Genomic DNA, 27,610 nt, shown 5'->3' with positions numbered 1-27,610 from the left:
AACTTATGCAACTGCGGAGGTTGTTCAAATATTTTCGGATTTCTATGTAGACGACGACGTCTCGTGACTCGATCGACTCGATATAGGTTCGAGTCAGGATCGTGTTTTAAATTGCAAATAATCGTCGCATTGTTATACGGATAGCAATAGGTACATAACATTGTTGTTCACATAGGTGGAAGAATGTACGTACGTACAATACGTATGAAAGAAACTTGTGACGCGAAAGGTACGAAGAAATACTATCAAGTTTATTTTATCCGGTAGAAACTTTCCAAGTTGATTGGTAAAGAAAGGAATAAAAATTTTAAAACAAACGAGTGCAGGTAGAAAGTGTGCAGATACACACATCCATTCTCTAACGGGGTAAAGAGTTTTCAATAAAATTAAAGATCGTATAGCTGGATAATTACACGTAAATACCTTGTATGTACATGTAATACGAACTTTTACGGCTTATCGCCGAATATGGATTGACGGGATTAATTAACGTCATACGGCACGTATTGGAATGAAGGAACGCAGAGGGTATCCCGGTCGGGAACTAGCGCGGAATTTGAAATTTCACTTTTCTTTGTTTCCTACGACGGCAATGGCGGCTCGTTATAGCCGGCTGCACCTGACGCGGCGTCAGTCAGTCCTACCTGCACTACGGCGCAGGTGAATTTCAGTCAGGTGTTGAACAGATGGGCGGCTCTAGTCCACTCAAGAAAGCGTTATAAACGGTCTATCGTAAAATGTAGGTTACTACTGTCCGATGACGGAGTACATAACCCTATCCTATCGTATCGTATCGTATCCGCGTATCGAAGAACTTAATACTCGCAACGCACTTCGCGGTGCACGTCGCATTCATACAGACACCTAATATGCATAGGATACCGTATTACATGTATACCTCCCCCTCCCCACACCGTCATTCGTCTTTTTCTGGTTAAATTTTTTCGCGTACTCGCTCGCGCCCTGCGGCCTTTACCATTCCTCAATCGATTCTCGATTGTCGAAATTGCCTGTTAACGTACACGCGTTCGCAACGGTTCCAGGTATTCGGCCCGGGTCAACCGATACCGCTGCGTCCTCGGCGCAGGCAGGGGACACGTGATGGCGGGTGGGGGGGTGGGGGTGGATCTCGTATATCGTAGGTGGTTCGGCGGTGACGTCACATGCAGCGAGCGCTCGATCCCGAGACCCCCACACGCGATTTCTCGGTGTCGCTGTGAGTCGAGTTGCGTCGCGTCCCGGAGCGCACATGGCGAACGAAGCATCGGCCAATCAGGGGCGAGAAAACAGCGCTCTCATTCAATCCGGTGCCTCGCCAAGGATCCGGCGATCCCCTTCGGCCTGCGGCTCCGTCGTGCGGATTCCTACGTGCTAGCGGCGCAGCGCAATTGCGGACTCCGGTGCACTGCGTACAATATCCATCGCCCCGTGCCTGCTGCGTATGCGTAGATGACATACACGGGCACGCACGTGTACCTTGGTATGTGAGGTTGAGGTTCGTCCGTTAGGTGTAGGTTACGTACTGTACGTACGTACGTACAACGTGCTGCTGCGCCGGCTGCAAGCGATCACGTACGCGGCACACCGTATCCACGAGACATATCGTGTATACCGATGACTCTATCGTTTCGAATTCTTCACTGTGCTATACGTTATACAGTACACCTTATACATTTATACATATATACATATATTTATATATATACATATATTTATATATATACATATATATTGGTATGTAGGTGTACGTATGCACATATCTATGTATGTATATTTGCATGAATAAAATGTTGAAAACAAAAGCACATTTTTTCATCATTGTATGCATATGGTATTGGTTATGTATCATGTATACATAGGCCGTATACAGCTTCGCATTATACATTCGCTGGGGGTCGCTTACTCGCGTGCCTGGAAGCGATACGACATATTAAACGTGATACGAACGCGTCATAAGTTTGACTTTGGTAGGTAGGTACATATTATGTGTGCCCATGTATACATGCCTGTATACAGTGGACGAAAATTTATAAACGTTTATAATCACGTTAGAGTATATATACAAGGTGTTTTTTTTTTGTTTCGTTTTTTTATACTCTGATTTGTTTTCACAATTCTCATTAGGCTACAACTAGTTTTAATTCTCATGAACCGCAGAGGAGTTCATCTTTATTTTTTGCATATCATAATGTTTATTGTTTGCGTATGTAACCGCTACAATTAACTCCGCGGAGTGGGTAAATTCGAAAATCTGGCGATAAAGAAATACATGTATAATGTGCGCGTTATAATTGCACGTATAATATACGGAGTTGCGTGGTTGTTGAGTTGTGGGCCTTTCATTTCCGAAATGTAATTGTCGTATCGGTATATTCGAATATACGCACATCCTTGATACTTGTGTTTGATTCACGAAGAAACCAGTAATTTTCACGCGAAAATGATGCATCGTTAATTTTTTATATATATATATATATTTTTTTGTTTTTACACGTGCTTGCACACAGTATAAACTTGTTTCCGAACAAAGAGCTGCAGCTGCCACCTCAAGATCATTATTCGTGATCGGAGATTATCATCCGACCTACCTGCCGTAATTACTTCCTAACGGAAGATTAGTTTATTTTTATTTTTATTTTTATTTTCTATCTTCCTTCCGTTTTACAAAATCACAGCTGTTTCCGGCCTCGGAATTTGAACGTGTTGTTCAACGCTGTTTTATCTTCTTTCAGATATATTCAGTATTTTTTCGCAGCACTGAATTCAATGAATTGATTATACCGAAGTCAATGTTCAAGATATGATATACGCGACCCGTTGACTCCTCGTTAAAAATTTTGCTACACAGGCACATATAATAAGAAAAAAAACGAGCGTTTTGCCACACTTGATTCAAGTATAACGTTGAAGGGCTTTCCGAAGACGTCCAGCGTGTATTTACGTATACACATACTGTAAATTTCTTTGCCTATAACGTTCACCCTATATCAGCGAAATACGTGTTGATATAGATATGTGTAACCACATAATAATATACCTAGTAAACAGATTGTCACCATTTGCAGTTACGATTTATATATCATGCGGTCACGTGGATACGTATATATACGTATATATGAAGATAATTTTTACATTTTATAAGCGGTATGAAAAAGTATGCATGCGCACATATGAAGAGACCGCTGGAGTACACGCGTTATCGGTTGAGGTTTGAAAAAATCATGCTCCGTTCGCATGGAAGCTGATAATTTCGTTATCGAGATGATAAGACTTTATCGCGAGCGCGCAACGCGATAACACCGGGAATATAAGTGAAAATACACGAGGGACAGTCCCTTGTATATACGATACTTTGCTGGTGATATACTAATCGTGAGCCGAAGCGTTGGTATAACATCTATTTCAGGAATGACGTAAATCATGGCCGCAAACTCGATCCTCTGTATTGTACATTTAAAAAAAGAACGAAATGTATCTTCTGTTTTTCTTTCTTTTTTTTTACTCCGTTGAACTTCTCATTTTCCTTCAAATAATATACATCGTATTTGCAATATACATAATTAGTATGAGTTGGTTTTAAATGGCATCGCGTGCATCATTATATTCGTTCAGTGTTTTGTTTTCATCGTATGTACAACATTTTTCTTCTTACACCGTTGCATTTGCAAAATTTCGCACGTGCATTCATTCATTAATTCATTCATCTATGCGTAATTAAAGCGCACATAACATCAGATTATCACCAGTAATCGCTGAGAATCATTTGATCGAAAGTCAAGTAGGTCATAACTCAATTAACCAGCTTTACAAGTAGGTCCCACTGTGACAATCATGCGCGCGATCGATTATCACGAGTAATCTATAAATTCCTTGATTATTTTCGTCCTTTGAATTACATACCTATATAGAGCACTGCAGAGAATGGAAATCATCTTATTTATTTAGACTTTCCAAAACCTTTTCGTCGCCATAATTAATTCAATTGTTGTTAGATTGACAATACATCTATTTTTTTTTTTAATTTTTTTTTTTTTTTATTCTCATTCCGCGCCCAAGATAAATAAGGCATCGTTTACGATTTCACACGTTTTTCAGCAAGCCGTTCTACACGAGATCGAAGGTGCGCCTTTTACGCCGTAAAAGGGCAGAGATTATATCACTTGTAATTTATGATTACAATAATCGTTTCATCGATCGCTAATTGAACGACAATATTTTTATCTCCTCTATTTTCTCTACCCGTCATAATCGTGAGCCGTGTTAATTTATAACATACGCGATTGCAGCTTAAATCGCACAAGCTGATACTGCACGGTGTGACATATACGTAAATGAGAACAATTGTCCACCACCTTCTTTGCGCTTGTTTGCAGAGGGTGTTATATTTCGGGTACGTGACCGTCAATTTCAGAAGAGGTTTCCTCTTCTCTCGGATATACCCGCGCGACGGTGGCGAATGGCGATTCTTATGGCCGAGGAAAGATCTTATGCGCTGCACGTTTCCCCGTAGTTCCGAGCGAGGGTGTCGTCCCCCATACCTCTTACCCCTTACCCCATACCCCATACCCCCCTGCTTCCCGCCAAAGTCCCGAACACGCCACGAATACTAGACGCTGGTTTGTGCCGTGAATTCAACGTCATATTGTTTGGCTGAAATGCTCGTCACGTTACGAGTGCCACGATGCTAACACTCCGCTCTATAGGATTATAGGCTGTACGTATAACTATTCAGGAATCCAGTCGTCCACCCTACACGTCGAATCCTCCAAAATGCGACGACGAACCGAGTGATCCAAAAATTGGCGAAACACATTTCAAGAATAGAACGAACGACGCGACAAGTCCAATTTTCGTCCTCTTCGTTATACCGCGTTTCGTTCGACTCCCATATTATTATTCCGCTCCTCGCTTTTGCATTGTTCGAGGAATCGCAAATCGCGGGATACGTTCGAGGATGTATTATACATGTATTATACGTGTCCGTGTTATCTGGAATAACGCGTTGAACCGAGTCTGTATGTCTCTCACTCTCTCTATGCATGCTCAAGCGCGTGCGCGCGTGTGTGTGACTTTGGAAAGCACTTTGCACGTGTAATATGGGGAAAAAAGTTAAAATTCATGAGACTTCTTCGGGCCGGTTGCAGAAAGCGTGCGGAAAACTCGCTGGGAGGGATGGAGAAAAAGAGTGAGATAAAGAGAATGGAAAACAAGGGTGGCGGAGGGGGGGGGGGGGGCGTTTCAGGGAGGAAAAAGGCTACCCACTTGACAGACATTTTACGGAAACTGTACTACCTATACCCCGTATTCGCGTAACTCTTGAATACCGACTGGTCCGGTACGTGCAACGCATTTGCAGAGGCACCGAAACGCTACATGAATTTCAAATCTTGTCATTTTACGTGGATCCTCTTAATTGACCAACTTCACGGCCTGTGTATACACAGACGTACGTGTACGAATACCTACGCACGCACACACGCACACATACATTCCATATTCGCGATGAGCAATTCCCGCACTGAATTTATCGACGTATTCTCAATCTTTCATTCTGCACACGTGCAACAAACGTATATAAGTATACTGTAGGTACATACCTACATAAATATATTATAGATACCCTTACGCCCCTCTGCTATGCGTACGCCCGCTGTTTACGAAATTGAATATATTAATTATTATCAACGATATATATAAATCGTACGTCCACAGAAATGCGTATAACAATGGGCTACGATTGAACGTGACGATTTTTTATCGTTTTGCAGATCGCACGCCGATTAGTTGTATATTATATACGATAAATCCAAACGGTTTGTAAATGCGAATTACATTGATCTTGAAGCATCCCAAAACGTCTGCATGGTTCCGTAATGGTGGAAAATATTATACAAACGAAATTGCTTTACGTTACGCACTGTGCATTATAGTTGCATTCTGAAAGTCGAGTTTTTGCACGTTGTAAAACCGCCTCTCACCGATGCCGTAGTTAGGTAGGCATAAGGTAGGGTACAACATATAACGTACGTACAACGTTCTATATCTCAATATGGGCACCATCTGTGTGTCCTAATTGAATGGAAAATTGTCGTTCTTACTCCAAGAACCAGTTATTCTACTTGCCTGTCGCACAATTATTTTACAAAATAATTTCCTCTATGAACTAAGTTTGCTTAGATGATGCTATATTTAACGCAACTCGAAGGATCCGCTGTGTGCGGAATGTATCCGCTTAAACTTCTACATTTCAAACATTTTATCACAACTATCATATGAACTATTCAATTACCCCACGTATATCATCCCCGCTTTGAAATATTGCTAACAAAAGCGCCTGACTTGAAAATTCGGAGCGAATCACCTCTTAATTACCATTGCGGTATTTTTTTTTATTTTTTTTTGTTTGTCATCATTTTCTCCGGTCGGTATGTAATTTCGTCAAATGAAGGATCATTTATAGCAAGTATTACGGTTCGAAGTAATTTTACATTATTCAGTTTTTCAATAAGTGATTTTAAACAGTGGGGAAGAGAGATGATAAAATACGTGAATACTATTCTGACAGATTTCAAGTCTTTATGGTTCAACTTATTCCAGAACTATGAATGAATGAATTCATGCTGTGGGAGCAAATTAACGCAAATCTGAAACGGATTTTCGGATGTCATCAATAATGCTAGATCGGTTTAGCAAGTATCAAATTTTTCAATTCAGAGAATGAATGAAAGGAAACAATGACTAGTATTTCGTTTGATAAAAGAAAAAAAAAAAATTTGCTTGCCTCCTGTGAGGTTTGAACTCACGACCCCTGGTTTACGAGACCAGTGCTCTACCACTGAGCTAAAGAGGCCCATGAGTACTCTTTGGTATCCGACTGATTTCAACCGCAGATACTTTCAATTTTACAATTTAAATTACACTCTGCATCTTAGTTGTCAACCAAGTGGACTAACCAACGCTGATGGCCGTGTTGTATACCGGCAATTACGAGTTGAATGTAACGGCAGTCGTAGATAACGAATAAAATGAGGTTTATATTACTATATAATTGCATTGCACATTCACCAATTTGATTCAAGATTAAGTAAAGACTGGTTGTTCAATTCGGGTATAAATTGAATAACGGGATGACAAAAATGCAGCGAATTAATGAAAAAAAAGAAAAGCATTAAAATTTGTACAATTACGAATCGTGTAGGCACAGCTGTGTGAATTGATGTGTTCACAGTATAAGCTTACCAGATTCTCAAGTTGCGGATTACGTTTTAGTTTGTTCAATTGCATGTGGCTTCGGTACGGTATGAGAAAAACCTTTGTTGGCAAAATCGAATTTCGAGTTAGAGGTACGCTCACACTCATTACACACGACGGTGTGTAATAATCCATCAGTCTCCAAAGGCTGAACAATGAGTTATGAAAATCCTATTACATGAGAAATGTACGTACATATGCAGCATAGTAAGGAATATACATGTTATTCTATGCTGTGATTTCGTAATACGAAAGGTGTATATATTGTCCTTACATATAGATCGAGAGATTTTGCCGTTAATGAGACAGCTACATGGCACCTTATCATGTTATTCTAATTCGTCCGGATATTATAATGACTGTAAAAGATGTATTGCGTCTCTTACGGTCAGGCATAACAATATTATTCACACATTTTTTTTTTGGAAGTCGAAAGGGGTTTTGATTGACAAATTTTTTATCCCAGAATCAATCAGTATATATTGTTTTTTCGATTGATTGGCACCTCGGGAAGTCGAAGATTCAGCCAAAACATCGTATAAGATCAATAGAGCTGAGGAAATACAAGATTTCACCGTTTTTCGGTTGTAATTTTAGAAACCTCGATCACTGCAGTGAATTGGAGCTACATATTTGCAATTCGGTAAATGCGACGATATAGCCCATGCAAAACTTCGTTTTATAAAGGTATTCAAAATCCGTTCAACTTTCGGCAAAATAACAAAAAGAGACGAGCTTAAGTTTTTAATTTTTTTTTCCAAATTTTCGGGCCGCAAAACTTTTTTTCTCATTATCAATCTGTAATCGGCTTTTCCTACTTGCAGCCCATGAATGCGTATAGCTGCAAAACCGCAATTGGTGCTCCTGATTTTTAGCTAAAATATAAAATTTTCTTCGACATTTGGAAGTACTTCACAATACAATACCAAAAATCTAGTAACGTAGTCTTGGTTTTCTAGCTAAATCGAAATCCTCTGAATACATGCCTATCATCACGCGATGTGCGAAAGAACCCTGACGTTACGAGAACGTGCCGCGCCGATTACTACGTCTTTCGTCGAACGGTACGTATTAACGTGTTCTGCAACGTAATTCTGCGGATAGATGGGTAAAGTAGATAAAAAAGTAAAAGAGAAAATGAAAGTAAAAAATAACGGTACGTCGTGTCAGAGTTTTGGAAAGAGATTGACCCTGCATCGTACAAGTATACGTATAATATGCGCATAGATATGGACGGTGTCCGGGTCTCTAAAAATATAATACGAAATCTCTGGCAGGCTGCAGAACCTACACAAAGTTCTGTACGGCAGCAGAGCCAAGCGTGAATCGTGACGCAAGGCAGATGTCTTCTGGGTGTACATACTTCCCGTTTGCGTGACGCTTTTTTCCCCCTGGATCTTGCATGCCTCATCCCCGGTCGGGGTTTCTCTCGCCCTCAAAATGTCCTTAAAATATATCCTCCCCACTTCCGACGTTCAAAAGTCCCAAGCCCTTGAAAAGGACAGCTGTTGCGACGTCTTTAAGATTACACCGATGGGGGGGAGAAACGGAGGAACGGCGGAAAGGAGGGCGGCGAGGGGGTTCCAGACTATAACGGGCCTTTTCAGACGCAATAAACGAGACCCAAAAAAACCGTCACGAGCTCCTGGGCCCATTGTCCGATTAAGCGCAGATGCTAACCAATGAATGTGCAATATAGAATATATATAATAGAGAATGGAAGTAGCTCGACAAAGGAATATGGGTCTTTCTCGACCCTTTGGTGCAAACGAGTCTTTTCACCTTTTTTTTCTCTTCTTCTTCTTCTTCTTCTTTTGCAGTTTTGCATTAGCGCATGAAGTTGCTGCGCTCCGAAAGTTGACAATAAAAAATATCTACGTGCAGAATGGATGCGTTTTTCTGCACGAGGATAGAAAGCAAAATATCGCAGGGATACAACCTACGTAGGTATTTCCGGGAATAGTGAATATTGAGCAATTATTTATAAATTGCAGCATGAGTCAATATACGTATACCGAGTGAATTTCTAACGACTGCATGATCCGGCGTCTACTAAAATTCGACACGCACGCGCTACAATCCGAGAGCAACTGTTGGACATGGTGATCAACCTTCTCTAACCTTAAAAATTTTGAAAGTTGTGAATTGAGCATAACTGCTACCGACGACTGTCAAAATTTTTGAGATCACGTACATCGCGCCGAACTGTCGTTTAAATTTCTGACGGTTGGTCACCCTGGCAAACAGCCGCTATAGGATTGAAGCGCGTGCGCATTAAATTTTAGCAGACAACGAACCATGCAGTCGTTAGAAATTCATTCTGTAAAAACACGAAAAAGTTATAAACGTCGCTGTAGACAATTAATAAACCGTATGCGAGATGTGTGCCATGGTGTGGAATTTTTCTGGGAAGAAATTGTTCAGAACTACACATTATTCACATATTCACGTACAGCGGTCTCGATCATCGTCTGACGCGACGAAAACTCAGGGTATGTAATATTTTTTTCAATTATACGCACGTGCTGACATCTTGTACCTACGCGGTATTCATAAAATACGCACGTTACGGCCAATAGCTTATCGTTATACGTCGATTTTGGCTCGTGTTGACTTCAAGCCAGTCTATTAATCGATGTAAGATATCATATACCGGCAAGTATAAACATTCATAAATGTTTTCCCCGTCTACGTACGTGTGTATACGTATACGTGTTATGTATTCCCCGCTATAAAAACATGTTTATAAGACTGTCTTTGATATTAAAAAGCCGACTCGCCACATCTCGTTCTCGAACTCGGAGTAATTTATATTTCTAATCCCATGTGTTTGAAACCACGTTTCTCCGCAGTTCGTCGTTTCATCGTGTCCTTTTACATACGTAAAATAAAAATATGATAATACATAATATCCTGTTCCCAGTATATTGCCAACCCAACGTGTGCAGAAATTTTCATCTTCATGATCGCAAACGTTGTATAGGCACTAATCGATTATATGGGTCACACAATCTTCGTAAACAATTTCAATGTGACATGATAAATGAAAAATTATTCAACGTTATAAGATACTATCGTCCAACATTACGTCACTGGATCATAAATTGGGGTTCGAACACGAATTAATTATTTGATATTTAGTGCAAATGAAGTAATTCAGCTGCACAACACTAGAGTGTTGAGGTGTCTGCCACGCAGGCTGATCGAGACGAGTGATAAATTCGGCAGTTGGTAAAAAAACGTACCCATCTCTGTTTACACATGTAAAAACGTGTCACCTAATACGGTTTATCGTCTCGAAAAACTCAGATATGCCCACGTCCTACAACGGTGTACAGCAATGACTCGAATTCTGTGAATCGTATGACGACGCGTAGAATGGATAGGTATAATGTAGGTAGGTATATAGCCCATGTTCGTCACGATCCGGCGTTGCCTACTTTCGCGCATGTATGTACATACATATCTGGCAACATGACCCGCTGCCTCACATGTCTGTATAGGCTGGCGTAGTGATCGTCAGCGAATCGGAGATTAAAGAATATCGTGCAGGTGTATGCGTTCGTGTAACACGCGGCGGAGGTACACGTTATACGTGTGTTAGGCATGTACGTGCGTATAAAACAAGAGAGATGCAGAGGTTATAATAACGAAGGATCGTAAAATGTAGATCGCATAACGCGATTAGAAACGGTATAAATATGTATATTGCGTATGGCCATAAAGATCGTCGTCGATAATTATAAACCAACAAAGAAAGAAAAAACGCGTTATATAGCTGTCCGAGGCGAGCGAGACGGCGGGTTAGGTACCCTGCAGCGCTTCGGTGCCGCGCGCATCAGCGGCGTTTTAAAATTCAAAAATGGCGTCCTGCTCTCCCTCCTTCTCCTCCCCAGACGCCTCAGACGCCTCAGCCTCAACTCGCTCCGACGCGAAGGTCTAGAGAATTTTTTTTTTACTCAAACCTCCGCTCGTACATAACATTCTTGGCGCGCGCGAAATTCGCTGTGGCCGCGCGCGGTTCTCGAACGACGCGACGGGACGCGACGTAAAAATTTAACAAGGACGGAGTTCCACCTCCTCTGCAAGCGCCGACCCGCCGTGGCGACAGCTACCAGGTTTCTACGTTCTATACATGCGTAGGTATACCTGTGTACCTACGTACCTACGTACGTACGCACGTCTTACACGGACGCGTGCACAGGCGTCCAGAGTTTACTGGACGAATCTCCCTCGCTTTTACCCTTGAACCCGACAGACGCGGCCAACTCTGCCGCCGCCTTTCAACGCTCGAGAAACTACGCGAGCTTTCGCGGCGAAAATCTTATGCGCGGTGACGTCAGACGCGCAGACGCAAACCCACCGCTTACGTAAAAATCGCGTTATTTTGACCGAGCCCACGTTCACGCCCTCCCCGTTAAACTGCTCCACGATAACGCGAACGCTCGAAAGCCGCGACCGCCTACAGAGCCGACTAGTCTCTATCTTTTCATTGCTTTGTTTTTCGGCTTTTTTATTATTTTTTTTTTTTTTTTGTCCCCGTTGTTGTTATCGCTTCTAACTCTCGCAAACTTTCCAATTTTTCCCCGCACTCGGCCCCTCGCTGCCGCTTCTACGTTGCTGATCGTGCCGATGCTGCTGTAACGACGACGATGACGACGAACCGTTGCGGGAATCGCGGTGTCTGTACATACATTATAGCTGCTTACAGGCAGCGCAAACCTATATTGGGAGTATTAACATACTGGAATCGACGGGGCATCGAGGTGGGAGTTGTAAATTTTTAATCGCAAAGACCGGTTACCTCGCCTCTGTGTACGAATCGGGTGTGACGTCTCGAAACACTCGAGGTAACGCTTTCCAGAGCAGAGATTTAATGAGAGAACGAGATGGAGGAGGATTGAGGAGGAGGAGGAGGAGGAGAATATCGGTTAAAATTCACGAACAGAGCCTGAATTTACATTGACGATTTTTGGCACGATTCAATATGTTTGTCCGTGCAGTGAAATAAATGTATCCTAATGGCCGTGTATCTGAATGTGTGTTCATGTGCATGTACGATATTCGCAGCGTTATTTCGTTATTGTTATTATTTGTTTTCAGCACGCGTCGGTAAAGACAAGGCAATCATTAACGCATGGGCTATAAAATACGCTTTATCGATTCGCTTTTGGAGTTAATGCTTCGTTTGATATTGGAGGCGTGGCGCAGGGCTGAAAATATTTTTACTACGAAACGTGCTCGGCATTGTTGACACGCAATCAAGGATCGCCCATTGTTCTCACTAACCTACAGCACTGTTGTCATTAGCATTTTTTAGCCGTGACTGAGTTTCAGAAACAGGTCTCTCTTTAAATAGATAACGAACGTATATCAGTAAATAGCGTATCATCTGGCTCGTGCTTTTCTCCATTCATTGTCGCGCAAAGTTATACGAATCTGGGTATAATAGAAATGAGAATTTTTCTATTCGTCAATTCATACTCAAAATCTCATTCCTTTGATACCTGCGATGCGTGCAGCGAGGGTTTCTTCTATAAACCCAAGAATACTGACGGTTCAGGTATTTTAGCGTGGGGTTAAGGAGAACATCATTCTTTACTCTCGCTAGTCGCAGTTTAGTAGGGGACTCGCAATTATTGCGGTCGAAGGATATAAAAGTCCATGTAACGTTGTATATTAATCACGTGTAGAGACGTTACGCGTCGTATATTTAAGATCTGTATGCTTATTCTGTACGTAAGATACACGTCAGAACCGGTTATTGAGACTTTCGAAAATTCCAAGATGACGTATCGTACGAACCACAGACAGACCCGTGCCGAGGCAACCTCATTACGGAAAGCTGTCTGCAGGATGCAGCTATCGATGATGCATTTTTCGCTCTCCCTGGTTAACGTACGAAATGTTTTCGTCTGATCCGGAAACGTAGGTATAATGCAATTTTTTAGGTTGTAGAGAAAGAAATCGATCGAAATCCTATAGAAATCAGTCAAAAAATACGTTTACGCAATATCATTCGGCGACAAGCTTTAGAATTTTCGAAAAACCACGCAATTCGAAATCAAATTCAATTTTGTTATATTATGAAAAATTTAGCCGGACTCTACGCCGAGTATTCCTGCAAATACTCACGCTATAGAACGCGAATGAGAAATTTGTTTTTATTTGCAAGTACAGTTAGTTGAGTAAGCGAGACAATGAAAAAAAAAATGATTCAGCATTGACAGAGAGTAAAAAAAATAATGTGCGGTATTCATTTGATTCGAGTAAATAAACGGTGAATAATGTACAATATGCTTTTCACTGTCATCCTCTGATCGTTGCATCAGGGATCATGGAGTGCGGGGTATTACCGATGAGAAGTTTGCAAAAGTAGTGCGGTGTCGAAGTATTAAAAGTAAACGAGTGACTCACTTACCTTGAAAAAAGTTTTTCAATACGTTTCTGTATGGTTTAATTCATTCAATCGTATAATATGACGTAACTCACCGCACGCGACACGACATTAGCTTACATCGCGAATACCAGTTTCGTCAGCGTATACAACTTGCATACATATAACACACTGTAGATAAACGATAACCATAAATACAAACTCGACGTAGCTGCGACATTTTTATCCTATAAAATAACTTGAATTCTGATTCAATTCAATAATTAGCTACGGTGAAATCCGGTTTTCTTTATTGGGTTTTTATAGTAACGTTATTACTATACATATAATAATTCTTTCCGGATTTCGAATTTTTATTGCAACTCGAAAGAAAGCGAAGAAAAAAATTAAATAAAATAAAATTACTCTCAGCTGTTCTCCGAACGGGTTTTGCCAACACCGCAGGGAATTTGATAATATAGTTATATATGCATAATATTACGTATATGTACCGACGTATCGTCATATACCCGGTACTCCATGGAAATTTTTATTAATCCATAAATAGATCGCGTGGATTAAAAAAAAAGTTGCATCTGCTCCTCTACAGATTGTATTTAACAATCGTTCCAAATAATTTTCTTTTTTTTAATCGCATTAGAAAAATAGAGAATTATAATATTGGAAGAAAATATGTGCCACGAAATACCGAGGCAAACTGACGGTAATACTTCATCTAGATGCAGATTCTTCTTGTTTCAATACAATTTTTTCTCAATAAATTAGTTTCGCAACTGATAGTAAAAAACATGTATGACATGATTTATAATCACGCCTCGTGTTCTTGTAAATTTACAGAACTTTGCATGATTGCAATTCATTCGCGTTACGATAGCTGCAGTAGTAAAGTACTTACCCAATAACGTTTGCGGTACTTTTTTCTCGCAAGTCGGGTGGAAGTTTATCGGAAGCTTTCATTCGAGTTCTAGCCGATGTTCGCGGAGCTTTGGCTACAATCAAAAATGTTTAATAATAGAACATCAACCGATGCGAATAAGGTACAAAAAGAAAGTCGAATGTTCAACTTACTGCGGTCTTCGGGTGGTGACGTTGTCTCAATTTCGCTCAGGAGATTTTCGACTCTGTTAGTCAGAGCTTCGTGAACTTTCCAATCGTGTATTTCTTTCCGCAATACGTAAGTTGGGTCTCTTGAACTAGCCGCATCAGTATCGAGGCTCGATACCTTTTTCGCCTTTCTGGACTGTTCAGTAAATTCTTTTTCTTCATACCGCCTCCCGTGAGTATGCAAAAATGGTGACGATGGCAGCTGATACTGAATATTGTCCCGATTTTCTTCATCTAACACACAACACAGGCTCCCCTTTTTTTTAATTGCCTGTACTTTTCCATTTAAATCTCTCGTTTCACTTTCCGGGCTCAAGACCCGCGCTGACGCCAACTTTGATGCCGTTTTACAATTAGAATTGGCAGACTTTGAACGCACTCTTCTCGGCCCGGTGGTGTAAATTATCCCACTTGCTGGGGCAGTCCAGTATTCCGTAGAATGTTTATCCCCATTTCGCGTTTCGTTGACTCGTATTGGTGCCTTGTCACACCGTTTGATCTTATCTCCAGGCTTCTTTCCCTTCTGTTATTAAGTACAAGATTATTATCTACATCAATGTGACCATACAACATTAATAAAATGATCCATTATCGCGAAATAGTTATTAAGTTTTCTTTCTTTTCCCCCAATATTCGCATATCATTATGCCTACTTGCTATAATGGAATATAAAATATCGATAGACGCTATTGGGCGGTAGAAAATATGCTGATCTGACAGAGGTGTAATTAATGAGAAAAGTTTATTTTTATTGCATCTTTCAATTCCGTACTAATGCCCGCACCACTGTAAACGCCTGACTGCCTGCAAGAACATATCCGTACCCTGATGTACGCATAATTATCACTTATAAGAATCAGCTGATTACTTTGTTCAGCGCCATATTGCTCCGCAATCTGCTCATACTTTGAATATCAATTACGGATATTCCGCAGTTATTATTTAGCATAAACGGGGATGTTCATTGATGTTTCAAGCTGTAAAATTAAAATTGCGCGTCAAAAAATATCGTACAATTTTTTTAAAAAAGTAATATTTCGTCGAGTTAGGTCAAGTTACTTGCATCAAAAATTTCTCGTATCCACCCCAGTTACGCTCGATTCAGGTTTTATAAATTACCAAGAGTTAGGTTATGGAAATTAGACCAAACAAATATTAAGCGACATGATAATTTTATTGAACCAGGTAATTAAGAATAACGAAATCTACGGTATGGCAAATTAAACTATGGACATATAACACGAAATTAAATATAAAGAATAACAAAGAAATTGATTTTTTTTCGTGAGTATTACTAAAAATTCTGCTGTGCATTAATTGTGAACGAGATATGACTGTAATCTCGTTGTATGTGTAATTCTCTGGTGCGTGGGTGTTTTCCAATAAACACTTAAACTTACGCTCATATTTTTTATTTTCTATTCACAATGATCTTGTGAACTGTGCGATGAACCGTCTGTTAAACACAAATGCAACGCCGGTCGAGCACTGAACCTTAGCAGGGGTACGTCAGGAGCGGAAAATTTCAAGTATGTCATATTAATATTGCGGGGTGAATATTCACTGAGGATTTGTTTATACTTCAATCGGTATTAAGTGGCTGATCGATACGATTTAGGCGGTTGCAAAGACTCGCGGAATTTCTTACGATTTTAAACAGCTAATGGGGTAAATTTTGACGGAGCCGTGTTGGCCGCGTTTAGCGCGTTTGAAAACTTTTTGTTTAGCTATCGCTGGCCTAGCCGTCGCCACCTGTCAGTGATCGCTTCCGATACGGAAACATCTGTTCGCTTGTTTCATTTACACTCGGGGGTGGCTTTTTTGGCTGCTTTCTATTTTTGCTAACCGCAGCTGTAAGCATAACTCAACTAATCAGATACTCTTGTTGTTGTCGATGAAAAAATATAGCTATATTCGCGTATGAGCGAACAAAGAGCGACTCAGCGGTATGATTCATGGACGTTTCGGCGCTTGATTCAAAACAAGTATCTAACCGACGTGAAACGATTGTGATTGATATTAGCAGAATTATTTCAGATCTACGAAATAACAGGAGCAAAAAGATTTGATGCGGGCAATCGTTTCAAATATGTTATCTGGCCCTGAATTCACCCGCACAGTGTTAGTTATCTCTTCTATTTTCAAATTTTAACATTTATTCTCACATTTCATCGCTCACTTGACTACACAGTACTTTAGTTTATCACTTTTGCCGTTCATGAAAAAGCGCCACAAACACTGCAGACAATGCGATTTCTGGTATTCTGACATTATTCGCGCTGTCATTTGTGTTTTAGGTTAAAAGAGACTTGTAGTAATTATTGAAACAAGGGTCGACGGAAGGGTTGAACATTTATAAGAACCATGGCCTCCTGTCTCGAAAATATCCAAATTCCGGCGTGTGTTTGGTTTGACGGTGGTGAGAAACGAAATTCTTTGATGTCCATGCTTGCTGGAACATTGGTAAAAATAATATATTTTGTATTCTTTTCTGTACGATTCTATACGATAATTCAAACAAAAAGTGAAATTAATTGCCATCATTTCAAGCCCCATAGATAAGAAATATCTCTGAATAGATTTTGTAATGATAGACAGTTGGATTGATAATTGCTTCATTTTATGAGCAATTTCCAAAACTTGCCTTCTTTCATCTAATTTACTAAACTGTCACATGACAATGACAACACTGTTGTAATTATATTTTAGCAGACTCGTCAACTGTTATTCCTTATCGTTAATTAATACAATAAAATCCAGGCAGAGTCTTGTTATTGACTGCGGCCATTGTTGGCACTCCTGTGTCTCATTTTTATGGATTATAAGTTAGGTTCGTTCCTCTTCTGCTAGAATTTCCATACTGGCAGTCGATGTCAGAATATACCAAAAATTTATATGTTCAGTTCGTGTAACAGTATTAGCATTGTGTCTGTCAGTACGGTATTTTTGTTTAATGTTAAAATGATCTCGTGTCACCAAGTGATGAATAATTGAAAACAATGTAATTTTGAATATGATTTTTAATTAATTACAGTTCTTCATGGGATGGTGGTTCATAATTGATGCTCAAGCTAAATATCCCTATTTAATGCTTGACGCATATCACGTGTGCGGAGTGTTTGGTACCATATCGCTTTTCATGTAAGTAAGGATTAATAACCTATGCCAGTCCATAAAAAATTATGCTGTCTACTCAGGTGTATGACACATATTTTTTTTCCAGGGTTAATTCAGTAACGAATGCTCAGATTAGAGGAGATGCATATAATGGAGGATGCCTTGGGGTCAAGGGTGCCAGAGGTTGGCTGTTTATCGGCTTCGTCATGGGATTTGCGGCAGTAATAGCAGCATGTTGGATTTTATTTACTGACTTTATCAGAAAGGGTTAGTTCAATGCGAGAGTTTTGAACCTCCAAGAAAAAACTACTTTCATTTTGTCATTTATGACAATACATCTTGAGAAAATGCACATCAGTGCAGTTTCGTTGATATAATCTATTTTATTGGATTAACATTTTCAACTTACAGATGTGTCGCATACCTGGCCTGGGGTTGGGCTTTTTTTACAGAACGTATTTATATTCGTGGGATCATTGACTTACAAGTTTGGTCGTTCAGAAGATCAGTGGGGTTGAACAGCTAATACATTACTATTATATTTATTTTAACTAAGGTAATATTTCTATTTTCAATATCTTACAGATATTTCGTAACTATACGATGTGTATCTAAAACAGTAATTGTAAAAAATATTACGAAATATGGTTATTTATGTGTAGTACTCAGGTACCGCCTACTTATTATAAGTATGTATAATAATACTGCGCATTTAATAAGTGCTTATTACAGCTGAACTTGTAATAAATATTAAATTGCAATCATTTTCAAAGATGATTATCGTGAATCTTTTGTTTATGTGTATATTCCAAATGTAATCTACTCTCTTGTATGTCCTGATATCTTGCAGAGACTTGTTATTGCTTTCCAAGTTTCCACACGTTGTGGTCAGGGTGAACAAAATTCTAAGTACTTTGAATTATGGATAGAAAGCAGAATAAAATGTACTATCTCATTAATTGATGGCGCGATATTAACTTATATATTTATACTTGATATTATCAAAATATATATTCGATACTCGTAATTGAAAGTATCGTTCATACTTGGCTGTCGGAGGTGATCATGTTATATTATGAGGAGAATTAATTGATTTTTTCAATCAGAAAGGTTCAACATTTTTTTCGTTATAGTACTTGGTAATTCATGATTGCAGCATGCGCATTGAGTTACGAATACTGCGGGAGAATTTTTTTACTGTTATAGAATTTTGATTGGTCAACGGGGACCAATAGCAATGGCTTGTGACAAGTAATTCGACCAATCCGATTTCGCCACACAAACACATGGCCCTTGCAGCCGACAGAAGCTTGGAGAAGTTGAGTAAAAGTCCAGTGCGGAGCAATATCTGTTTTTATCCGCAAATACAAACTGTACATTATTTCCAATGATCCGTTAGTGCTGTTTGTTGAGAAGGAAGCGTTACACTTCATTATTAGATAAACGGTATGTCAAAATCGTCGAGAATTGTATGCTTTGTCCGGCCGGTAGTCTTAACCAAATTTGACAGCATGACAGCCTTGCTCATCGCAATAATCTAATTTTCTGAATATCCTAACCAATACTAGTCATCATCATTTTTTTAGTGCAAAATGAATCGTAAGAGAATGCTTGCCGTTTCACTGGCTTTTCTCGCTCTCAGTATATTCATTGACAGTACTCATGGAGTTGCTGTTATGAGCATCGACTTTGGCAGCGAATGGATGAAAGTTGCCATCGTATCGGTGAGTAAACACTACTAATTGTATTTATATACAATTCTGTTCTATTTTCTATCCAGTCATAGTGCTCCGTTATTATTTATGTATTGCGATTCACTCTCTTACCATTCAATATGTTTAAAGAATCGCTTGGTATTTTTTACTACTGACCTATTTAAACGATACATACTTTGTTCAATGAAGGAAATGATTTCAAAGTGCCATGCAAATTGTATAAAGTTCGTTTTTGGTTGTATTGTATTGTAATTATTGAGTACCACGTTTAGTAAATGTGGATTGTCACATGGCACTTCCAGACTTGATTATGTAGATAGTTTAAATCCAAATATAACAAATTCTTTTGTTTCTTTTTGTTAAACTGCATTTTCATTCGTCAATCTATTATTCAGCCTGGAGTGCCGATGGAAATAGCTCTAAACAAAGAATCTAAAAGGAAAACTCCGGTAACAATCGCATTTAGAAATGGAGAGCGTACCTTTGGAGAAGATGCGCAGGTTGTCGCTGTACGATTTCCTAAAAACAGCTATTCCTACATCTTGGATCTTTTGGGCAAATCGATCGATCATCCATTGGTTAAATTATATCAAACAAGATTTCCTTACTATGAGATTCTTGCGGATGAAGAACGTGAAACGATTATTTTTAAGCACGATGAGGAGACATTTTATACACCTGAAGAATTACTCGCTCAAATCTTGTACAAAGGAAAAGAGTTTGCTGAAACATCTGCCGGTCAAAAAATAAATGAGGCTGTAATTACAGTGCCTGGATTTTTCAATCAGGCTGAAAGAAAGGCACTGCTTCAAGCAGCCGATATTGCTGGATTAAAGGTTTTACAGCTTATAAATGATTATACAGCTGTAGCTTTGAATTATGGAATCTTTCGAAGAAAAGAAATCAACGAGACTACTCAGTACATTATGTTTTTCGATATGGGGGCCAGTAGTACGACAGCAACTGTTGTTGGATATCAAAATGTGAAAACAAAAGAAAAAGGTTACGTTGAAACCAATCCTCAGGTTAGCATTCTGGGTGTTGGGTATGATCGAACACTTGGAGGCCTTGAAATGCAAATTCGTCTCCAGAATTATTTGGCCAAGGAGTTTGATGCCATGAAAAAGACGCCAAATTCTGTTTTCGATAGTCCACGTGCCATGGCTAAACTTTTCAAAGAAGCTGGACGTGTGAAAAATGTTTTGAGTGCAAATGCTGATCATTATGCACAAATTGAAGGATTGCTTGATGAAAAAGATTTCCGCGTACAAGTCACTCGGGAGAAATTAGAAGAACTGTGCGCAGATTTGTTTGAACGTGTTGCAAGGCCAATCAAGACTGCATTAGAGACTTCAGGTCTGCTTTTGTGCAAATATTTTCTGAATTAATCCCAACGTTTTTAAATTTCTCACAATGTTTGATATTCCATTCAATTACAGCTTTAACTATGGATATTATCTCTCAAATCGTTTTGGTGGGAGCTGGTACTCGTGTACCTAAGGTACAAGAAAAATTGACGGAATTTGTGAAGCTTGAATTATCTAAAAATATCAATACTGATGAGGCTGCAGCCATGGGTGCTGTATACAAAGCTGCTGATCTTAGCCAAGGTTTTAAAGTCAAGAAATTTATCACCAAAGATGCAGTACTATTCCCCATTCAAATTGTCTTTGACAGAACTGTGGATGGGGCAACTAAAAGGGCAAGTAATATTTGAATAAGTACATCAGTTTAAAGTATCCAAACTTACCACTCGTTATAATATTTCGGGGTATTGGTCAATATTGACTAACACTTGCAGCTGTTTGGATGCCACTAACTCAGGTTATAGGATTACATTGAATTCTTTAAATAAAACCATCAACTTATTTCCTGGTTTTTAGTTAAAAAAGCTAAAAGTGCCCGGAAAATTTCATAAACTCTTTGAACAACAAAACGAATTCCTACAGGTTCGAAGAATGCTGTTCAACAGAATGAATGCTTATCCGCAGAAGAAGATAATTACTTTTAATAAACATACCGATGACTTTGAATTCAGCGTGAATTATGCTGAGTTGGAATATTTGCCCGCCGATGAAATGGCGTAAGAATTTATTCTGTTATAAAATATATAACCTTGTTAATTTTTCGTAGCATTATCTTCATTCGAGTTCTTGGAAATTCATGAAATATTGAACTTTTTTAACCATATTAATTTTACTGATTAATAGGGCCGTTGGCAATACGAGTTTGTCAATAATTTCTCTAAGCGGCATAGCTGATGCTTTGAGTAAGCATGCCAATGAAGGAACTGAAAGCAAAGGAATCAAGGCGCACTTTGCAATGGATGACAGTGGAGTTTTAAATTTGGCTAATGTTGAATTAGTGTTTGAAAAAACAGTTGTTGCAGCTGAGGAAGAAGAGGGTACTTTTTCAAAGCTTGGCTCCACTATAAGTAAACTGTTTGCAGGTTTGTGTTACCTGCCTTGCAGAAAATGGTCGTACATTCAATTTTTTTTTTGTCTATTACCTTGTTTCTTTATTTATTTATTCTTTACTTTCAAGAAGATTGCTTGTGTGTGCATTCGTTTCTGTTATCTAAATTAGCCTAATTTGTAGTTTGTCTATGGCTGAGAACTTTCTTTTCTCTCCTATAGCAGTGTAACAGTTAAATGTACCGATTTGCTTATGTCCACTACTTACATAAAAAAATGTACTAATTCTTGACTGCTTTAAAATTATAACTATAGTTTACGTTCATTCTTTCGCAAAATTTGCATCATAAAGAAAATCAAAATGGTGCTCCAGCATTTATTTCGTTTGAAGACATATCTGTCGGACAAAAGTTTTGGCCTGTTTGGATACCTTCAGGAACAAATAAATTTGAGATTGCTATCGTCATGTAAATACTAAGTATATACTGCTTTTGCTACCTTATTGGGTATTTTTTTATTTTTTTTTTTTTATAAATCTGAAAAAACACCACATGTACAAAATATTTCAAATGATTATAGTGACACGACCATTTTTTGTCAATCACTCATTCATTTTCAGTGCACAATCATTATTGCGAAGTTTTTTTTATCAATAACATATCCGATTTTGGTATATTCGATATTTATTTTGCACAACCTTTGTCTACAATTTCTTGTCCATGTTTGCCAGAAATTAAATCTCTATTCGGTATATTTCGTAGCCTTTTGGTTGCTTGTTCTATCATTTGTTACTCTCGAAGTTATAATACAGAACAGAATTCATTCACTGTTATTTTTAATTCTCAGGATCAGATGACAAAGAACCAGCCGAAAAGGTTGAAGAACCATCAAAAGAAGATATTAAACCAGTTCACGAAGACCCAGATCAACTTGGTGTACAAAAAGAAGCAGATGCAAAGCCACAGAATCAAAATGAGACTCAAACAACTGAAAATAAACCGAGTAATAAAACTGAGAAGATAGAAAAGGAAAAAAAACCCAGCCTAGTTACCCTCAAAGAGCCAATCCCGTCCACTGAAGTTAGGCTAGGACCAAAGACTCTAGAGGGACCAAAGCTCGCAGAATCAACGAAAAAGTTAGTATTATAAAAATAATTTCTTGTAAGCACTTGAAAACATGTAATTAATGCATTTTTCAGAATTGAGGCTCTAAATCACCATGATTTAGAAAGAACTAGACGCGAAAGAGCTCTGAACAGTCTCGAGGCATTTGTTATTGATGCACAACAGAAATTGCAATTGCCAGAATATTCCGAAGCTACAACACCTGAGGAATCTGAAAAGATTTTAGCCGCTTGTTCGACAATTTCTGATTGGCTGTATGAAGATGGATATGACGCAGATGCTGACACTTATGAACAAAAATTGGCGGAACTGAAAGGATTGACAAATGACTTGTATGCAAGAGTTTTTGAACATAAAGAGAGGCCAGAAGCTTTGAAGGGAATGGTTTCCATGATTCATGGCAGTACTACGTTCCTTGAAAAGGTGGCAAACGTGACCTCCAGCAGTGAAATATTTACCCAAGTCGAGTTGGAAACTCTTCAAAAAACTATTAATGAAACGCAGGTAAGATAGCCAGAAAATATTTGTAATTTAGGGTAATTAAAAATTGAATAAATGAATTACCTAATTTTATTCGTGTTATACAGGAATGGCATGATAAGATCGTGAAAGAACTAGCGGATATACCTTTATATGAACCTGTGAAATATACAGTTCGCGATATTGCAAATAAAATGGCAATTCTGGACAGGGAAGTAAAGTATTTGGTAAACAAAGCAAAAATTTGGAGGCCCAAGCCAAAGGAAGAAGAACCAGCAAAGAATAAAACAACTGATAATTCAGACGAGGCTACAGCAGAAGTACCAGACGGTTCTGAAACGGCAGAGGTTCCTGTTACTGCAGACGAAGCACCTGTAAAGACAAAAGAAGAAGAAGAAGAAGACAAAGATGATGGAGTTGTAGAGGAAGAACAAAATAGTAATGTTGAAAGCAAAGGTGAAACAGATGATGGCAGCATTGAAATTGGTAGTGAAAAACATTCGCAGAATGAAACTGGGGAGACATTACAGTTGCCAGAACCTGATCCAGTGAAGACTAAGGATAAACCTAATCAAGAGGAGCCGCACCAAGAATTATAAGTGAAAAATGTATTTAAAAATGTATGAATTTTAAGTAACGTTTGAATGATGTGTGTGTTAGCGAATTATTCATTATCTGCACATTTCAACGATCAAGTACATGTGTTAAAAGTCCTGGAGACCCATGCAGAAGATTATTATTTAATTCTCTGATGTAACTTGAAACGCTGAATTCTATATTGAATTTTCTATCTCACATAGAATATATTGAGGCAAGGAAAAAAGTGTGATAAATCAGTCTTTACATAGCAGATGATAATATTCCGTGCTTCTTTGAAGTAAAAGAAGTTTTGTCCCTTAGAGCATAACTCCTTTTTTGTCATTAATATTTTACATCATCGGTTTGGTATCAGTTCTTCTCCGCTTTCTAAGAAACTGTACAATTATTTCATCATCTTCTTTTCAAATCAGTCGTAAAAAACATAAATTGGTTGAAAGTATGTAAAACTTGAGTTACCAGTGAGATTCTTAGTCTAGAATTCGTAAATGCCTGGGGTCATATAAAATCTCAGTTATTAGGCTTGGTTAAAGAAGAGATCGAGAATGAATCATGGTAGCAATTGGAATGATGAACAATTTAAATACAATAAATATATGAAAGTTAATTGATATAACTTAAATTTGTAACTTTTTAAAATATCATCTCGTTTAGAGTAACAAAGAAGGGTGCAGTGCTCTTATATTTTTCGAATAATAATCGTTGAACAACGCACAACTTTAGATTGACATTGTCTATCAAAATTGAAAACGGAAATAGTCATTTCTTAAATATCATTCCAGTTACTATAGAGCACGAGAAATATCATGAATACAATGCAAACAAAGTAGTTCCACATTCAGAAACATGACAAAACAAAGGATTAGTAATTTTTATGACAAGATATCTCAAATGAGTTATTTGGTAATGATGTAAACTTATGTATGTGATTATTGATACTATCCTAAAATTTGCATTACTGGTCATTCATGTACTGTATTTGCATGTTAACACAAATACAACCTAGCGTTGTAAACTCCATTCCATTATAAAATTATTCATAATCTCGACAGTGAAATGTGTTATTTATTATTGATTTGGGTGAATAAAAGTGCATTTGTTAAAAAAATTATTCTCAGATAATATTAACAGTTCCTGGCAGTTTTCAAAATTATATATTTATTATTCGTTTTGAGCTTTGATGTGAATTTATTAAAGTTCAACTGACACTTCTTTAGGGCAGCAAATGCCTCGTATTAAATTAATAATACTATAAAATGCTTTACTAAATTATCATTTTATCCTAATGACGTGCAGATCACAAGTTCCGCTGTCATTACAAAAATAATTTGCCAGTGCTACAGAATATGACAGAAACATAGACGTATAATATCAGTATATATTTATTAAAAATGTTATAACAATACGTACTAATACAACTATAGAAGCTAAGGATCAACGGAATTAACTATTTCATCCATGTCTAAATCTGGATTGAGTGTTGGTGTAGAAATCGGACTCTCTTGCTGGTTTTGCGAAACGTCTTCTTTCGTAGCTGTAATAGAAATAATAATAGAACAGAAAAATTAGTAAAGGAACATGCGATTAAGCTAATTGATCTATTTCAATTAGTCATGCATCACAATGATGAACTCATTAATAGCATTGATTAAATTTTTTGCAATGAAAAGGTATGAAATATTTGCGAATTAAATAAATAGAACCAAGTACAGCTTGTGATAATAGAACAACTCTCAATGTCACAATGATGCTCTAAGGTACATAATATGGATAATTAGAATTATGTTAATTAAAAGTCAAAAGCTAAAAATTGAATTTCAGGTTTTAGTTTTAATAACTTGATGTTCACATCGTTCTCTACATTTGATTATACACTGTTGTTGAACTCGGCAGTATTCTTCTTCCAGTACTTTGTTGAGATCAATTTCTTTTTGCATATTTATCAAGGCATCATCAATTCTTTGGCACAGTGTTGTCGATAGATTATCCATGCCTGCTAGATATGTTGTTTCAGATGCAGCAACAGCCATCTTGTGAACATAATCCATAAAGCCAATCAGTTTCTAAAATTTATGAGAAGATCTTATTGAAACTTTTTCTAACTTGGAAATTCTAAACTCCACCCAACCAGATCTTTCAAATTTTGGTGTAACTAATGAGAATAGTGTTGAATAATTGAAAATATTCTCACTGTAAGAATTTCCTTTTTAAGTTGAACCTCAGCTCGCACTTCCACAATCATATCCCAATGTGAATCACACACTTCATAAGTTAAAGTTTCTCTTACGAGGACGATCAATTTAGTCAACATATTTCTGTTGAATTTTTAATATGAAACCATGAGTAGAATTTCCATACCCATATTCTATTGATTATTATTAGTTACTTATTAAATCTAAGTTCCTGATGGCTGTTAATATACCATGTTTACAGAGTAGTAACATTGCTATAATTTTATAATTCACTGGCATCTTACCTATAATCTCGACTTGTCGATTCAATTGCAGAATATGTAACTGTCAATACTTGTGAGGCGGTGTTTACCGCGTCTATTGTCGACTGTTTTATCATATAATCGTAGGACAATGTTTTAGAATCAGGTGGCTCCAGAGTTAGCTTTTGATCCGCACATGGTTTTTGTGTTGATGTACTGTTAACGAACAATGTTGTCGAGGCATACTAAAAATAGGATATTAAACGATGCAGGCAATGTTATTTGGGGACACAGTTGGACTGCGTCATGGAAGATCTTGAAACTAAATTTTGAAAATCTTTTTGGCTGAGAATTCTTATAACATTGTTCAAGTCTGTGATAATGTTCAATTTACGACTTTAATTAGGAAGTCTCGACTGCAGCTTGAAAGTTCAAAATACGATACCATTATAGGCCATGTTCTTCTGATGATAGCTTTCAACACTTGACGGCATGCCATTTTTCGTTGGATAATTTAATGTTACAAATGGAGTTACCGGCAAAAAATCACGTTCGTACGAAACAGTAAGTTTAGGTTAGAAGCATAATACATGATGTGACGTATTGCGAGGTATCTGGCAAAACAGTCAATATAATTTATCTAACACTTAGCTAGGACTTATGCCTCTGTTAGTCCAAATCATTGCGTACCCATTTTAACCTGTTTATTGTAATTTTAATGATCAATTAGCTCAGAAACTGTTCGTAAATCATTGAGTTAATCAGTGAACCTGGTTTGAAATAATACGCCTGACGTCGTGGGCAATGGCAATTCGGTAAGTGGTTCCGTCTGCGCAGCCATTACGCGCCGATCGGTCTCAGCTCCAATCGTGTAACGGCCTTAGAGCATACATACTACTCATGGTGTATACTACTGGAGCTACTCTCTAGCCTTCTTGGAGCTACTACTCCTTTCGTGGCCCCCACTTCATTGGTGA

General features: G+C 38.2%; 4 protein-coding genes and 1 non-coding gene across 8 annotated transcripts in view; 2 read left to right on the top strand and 3 right to left on the bottom strand.

The window, feature by feature from the left end:
- LOC124295088 overlaps positions 1-17,055 on the bottom strand; it is a 48,635-nt gene extending 31,580 nt beyond the window's left edge. The window contains exons 1-3 of the mRNA XM_046743444.1: positions 16,153-17,055; positions 14,717-15,275; positions 14,544-14,637 (exon numbers count right to left, since the gene is read on the bottom strand). Of these exons, the coding sequence (XP_046599400.1) occupies positions 14,544-14,637; positions 14,717-15,275; positions 16,153-16,158 (659 nt within the window). The 5' untranslated portion in view covers positions 16,159-17,055. The remainder of the gene's footprint in view (positions 1-14,543; positions 14,638-14,716; positions 15,276-16,152) is intronic.
- Trnat-cgu lies at positions 6,779-6,850 on the bottom strand. Its single transcript has one exon. It is a non-coding gene; the product is annotated as a tRNA-Thr (tRNA).
- A 21-nt stretch (positions 17,056-17,076) lies between the features above and the next one.
- On the top strand, positions 17,077-18,656 carry LOC107218245 (transmembrane protein 50A). The gene is made up of 4 exons (XM_015656069.2): positions 17,077-17,215; positions 17,787-17,893; positions 17,976-18,136; positions 18,281-18,656. The coding sequence occupies exons 1-4, from the start codon at positions 17,117-17,119 to the stop codon at positions 18,385-18,387; spliced, it is 474 nt and encodes a 157-aa protein (XP_015511555.1). The 5' UTR covers positions 17,077-17,116; the 3' UTR covers positions 18,388-18,656.
- Positions 18,657-19,152: 496 nt separating this feature from the next.
- On the top strand, positions 19,153-25,256 carry LOC107218223 (hypoxia up-regulated protein 1). Of its 2 annotated transcripts, none has more exons than XM_015656048.2 (9): positions 19,153-19,315; positions 19,456-19,593; positions 19,980-20,940; positions 21,024-21,286; positions 21,534-21,667; positions 21,795-21,988; positions 22,845-23,133; positions 23,197-23,626; positions 23,710-25,256. In XM_015656048.2, exons 2-9 carry the CDS (start codon positions 19,462-19,464, stop codon positions 24,199-24,201), a joined length of 2,895 nt encoding a protein of 964 aa, XP_015511534.1. In that variant the 5' UTR covers positions 19,153-19,315; positions 19,456-19,461; the 3' UTR covers positions 24,202-25,256. The 2 variants fall into 2 exon arrangements, with proteins under 2 accessions (XP_015511534.1, XP_015511527.1); XM_015656041.2 differs by having other exon boundaries at positions 21,795-22,033.
- Positions 25,257-25,557: 301 nt separating this feature from the next.
- Positions 25,558-27,559, bottom strand: LOC107218164. 3 transcript variants are annotated; one of them, XM_046743446.1, is made up of 5 exons: positions 27,079-27,559; positions 26,676-26,878; positions 26,391-26,514; positions 26,049-26,262; positions 25,558-25,733 (listed from the first exon to the last, which is right to left on the bottom strand). In XM_046743446.1, the coding sequence occupies exons 1-5, from the start codon at positions 27,130-27,132 to the stop codon at positions 25,627-25,629; spliced, it is 702 nt and encodes a 233-aa protein (XP_046599402.1). In that variant the 5' UTR covers positions 27,133-27,559; the 3' UTR covers positions 25,558-25,626. The 3 variants fall into 3 exon arrangements, with proteins under 3 accessions (XP_046599402.1, XP_015511430.1, XP_046599403.1); XM_015655944.2 differs by having other exon boundaries at positions 26,061-26,262; XM_046743447.1 differs by having other exon boundaries at positions 26,049-26,229.
- Between the last annotated feature and the right edge of the window lie 51 nt (positions 27,560-27,610).

Source organism: Neodiprion lecontei, chromosome 6, assembly GCF_021901455.1.
Source record: "Neodiprion lecontei isolate iyNeoLeco1 chromosome 6, iyNeoLeco1.1, whole genome shotgun sequence".
Taxonomy (NCBI): Eukaryota; Metazoa; Arthropoda; class Insecta; order Hymenoptera; family Diprionidae; genus Neodiprion; species Neodiprion lecontei.
Note: the sequence above shows the minus strand (reverse complement) of the source record. Positions and strands in the feature narration are given on the sequence as shown.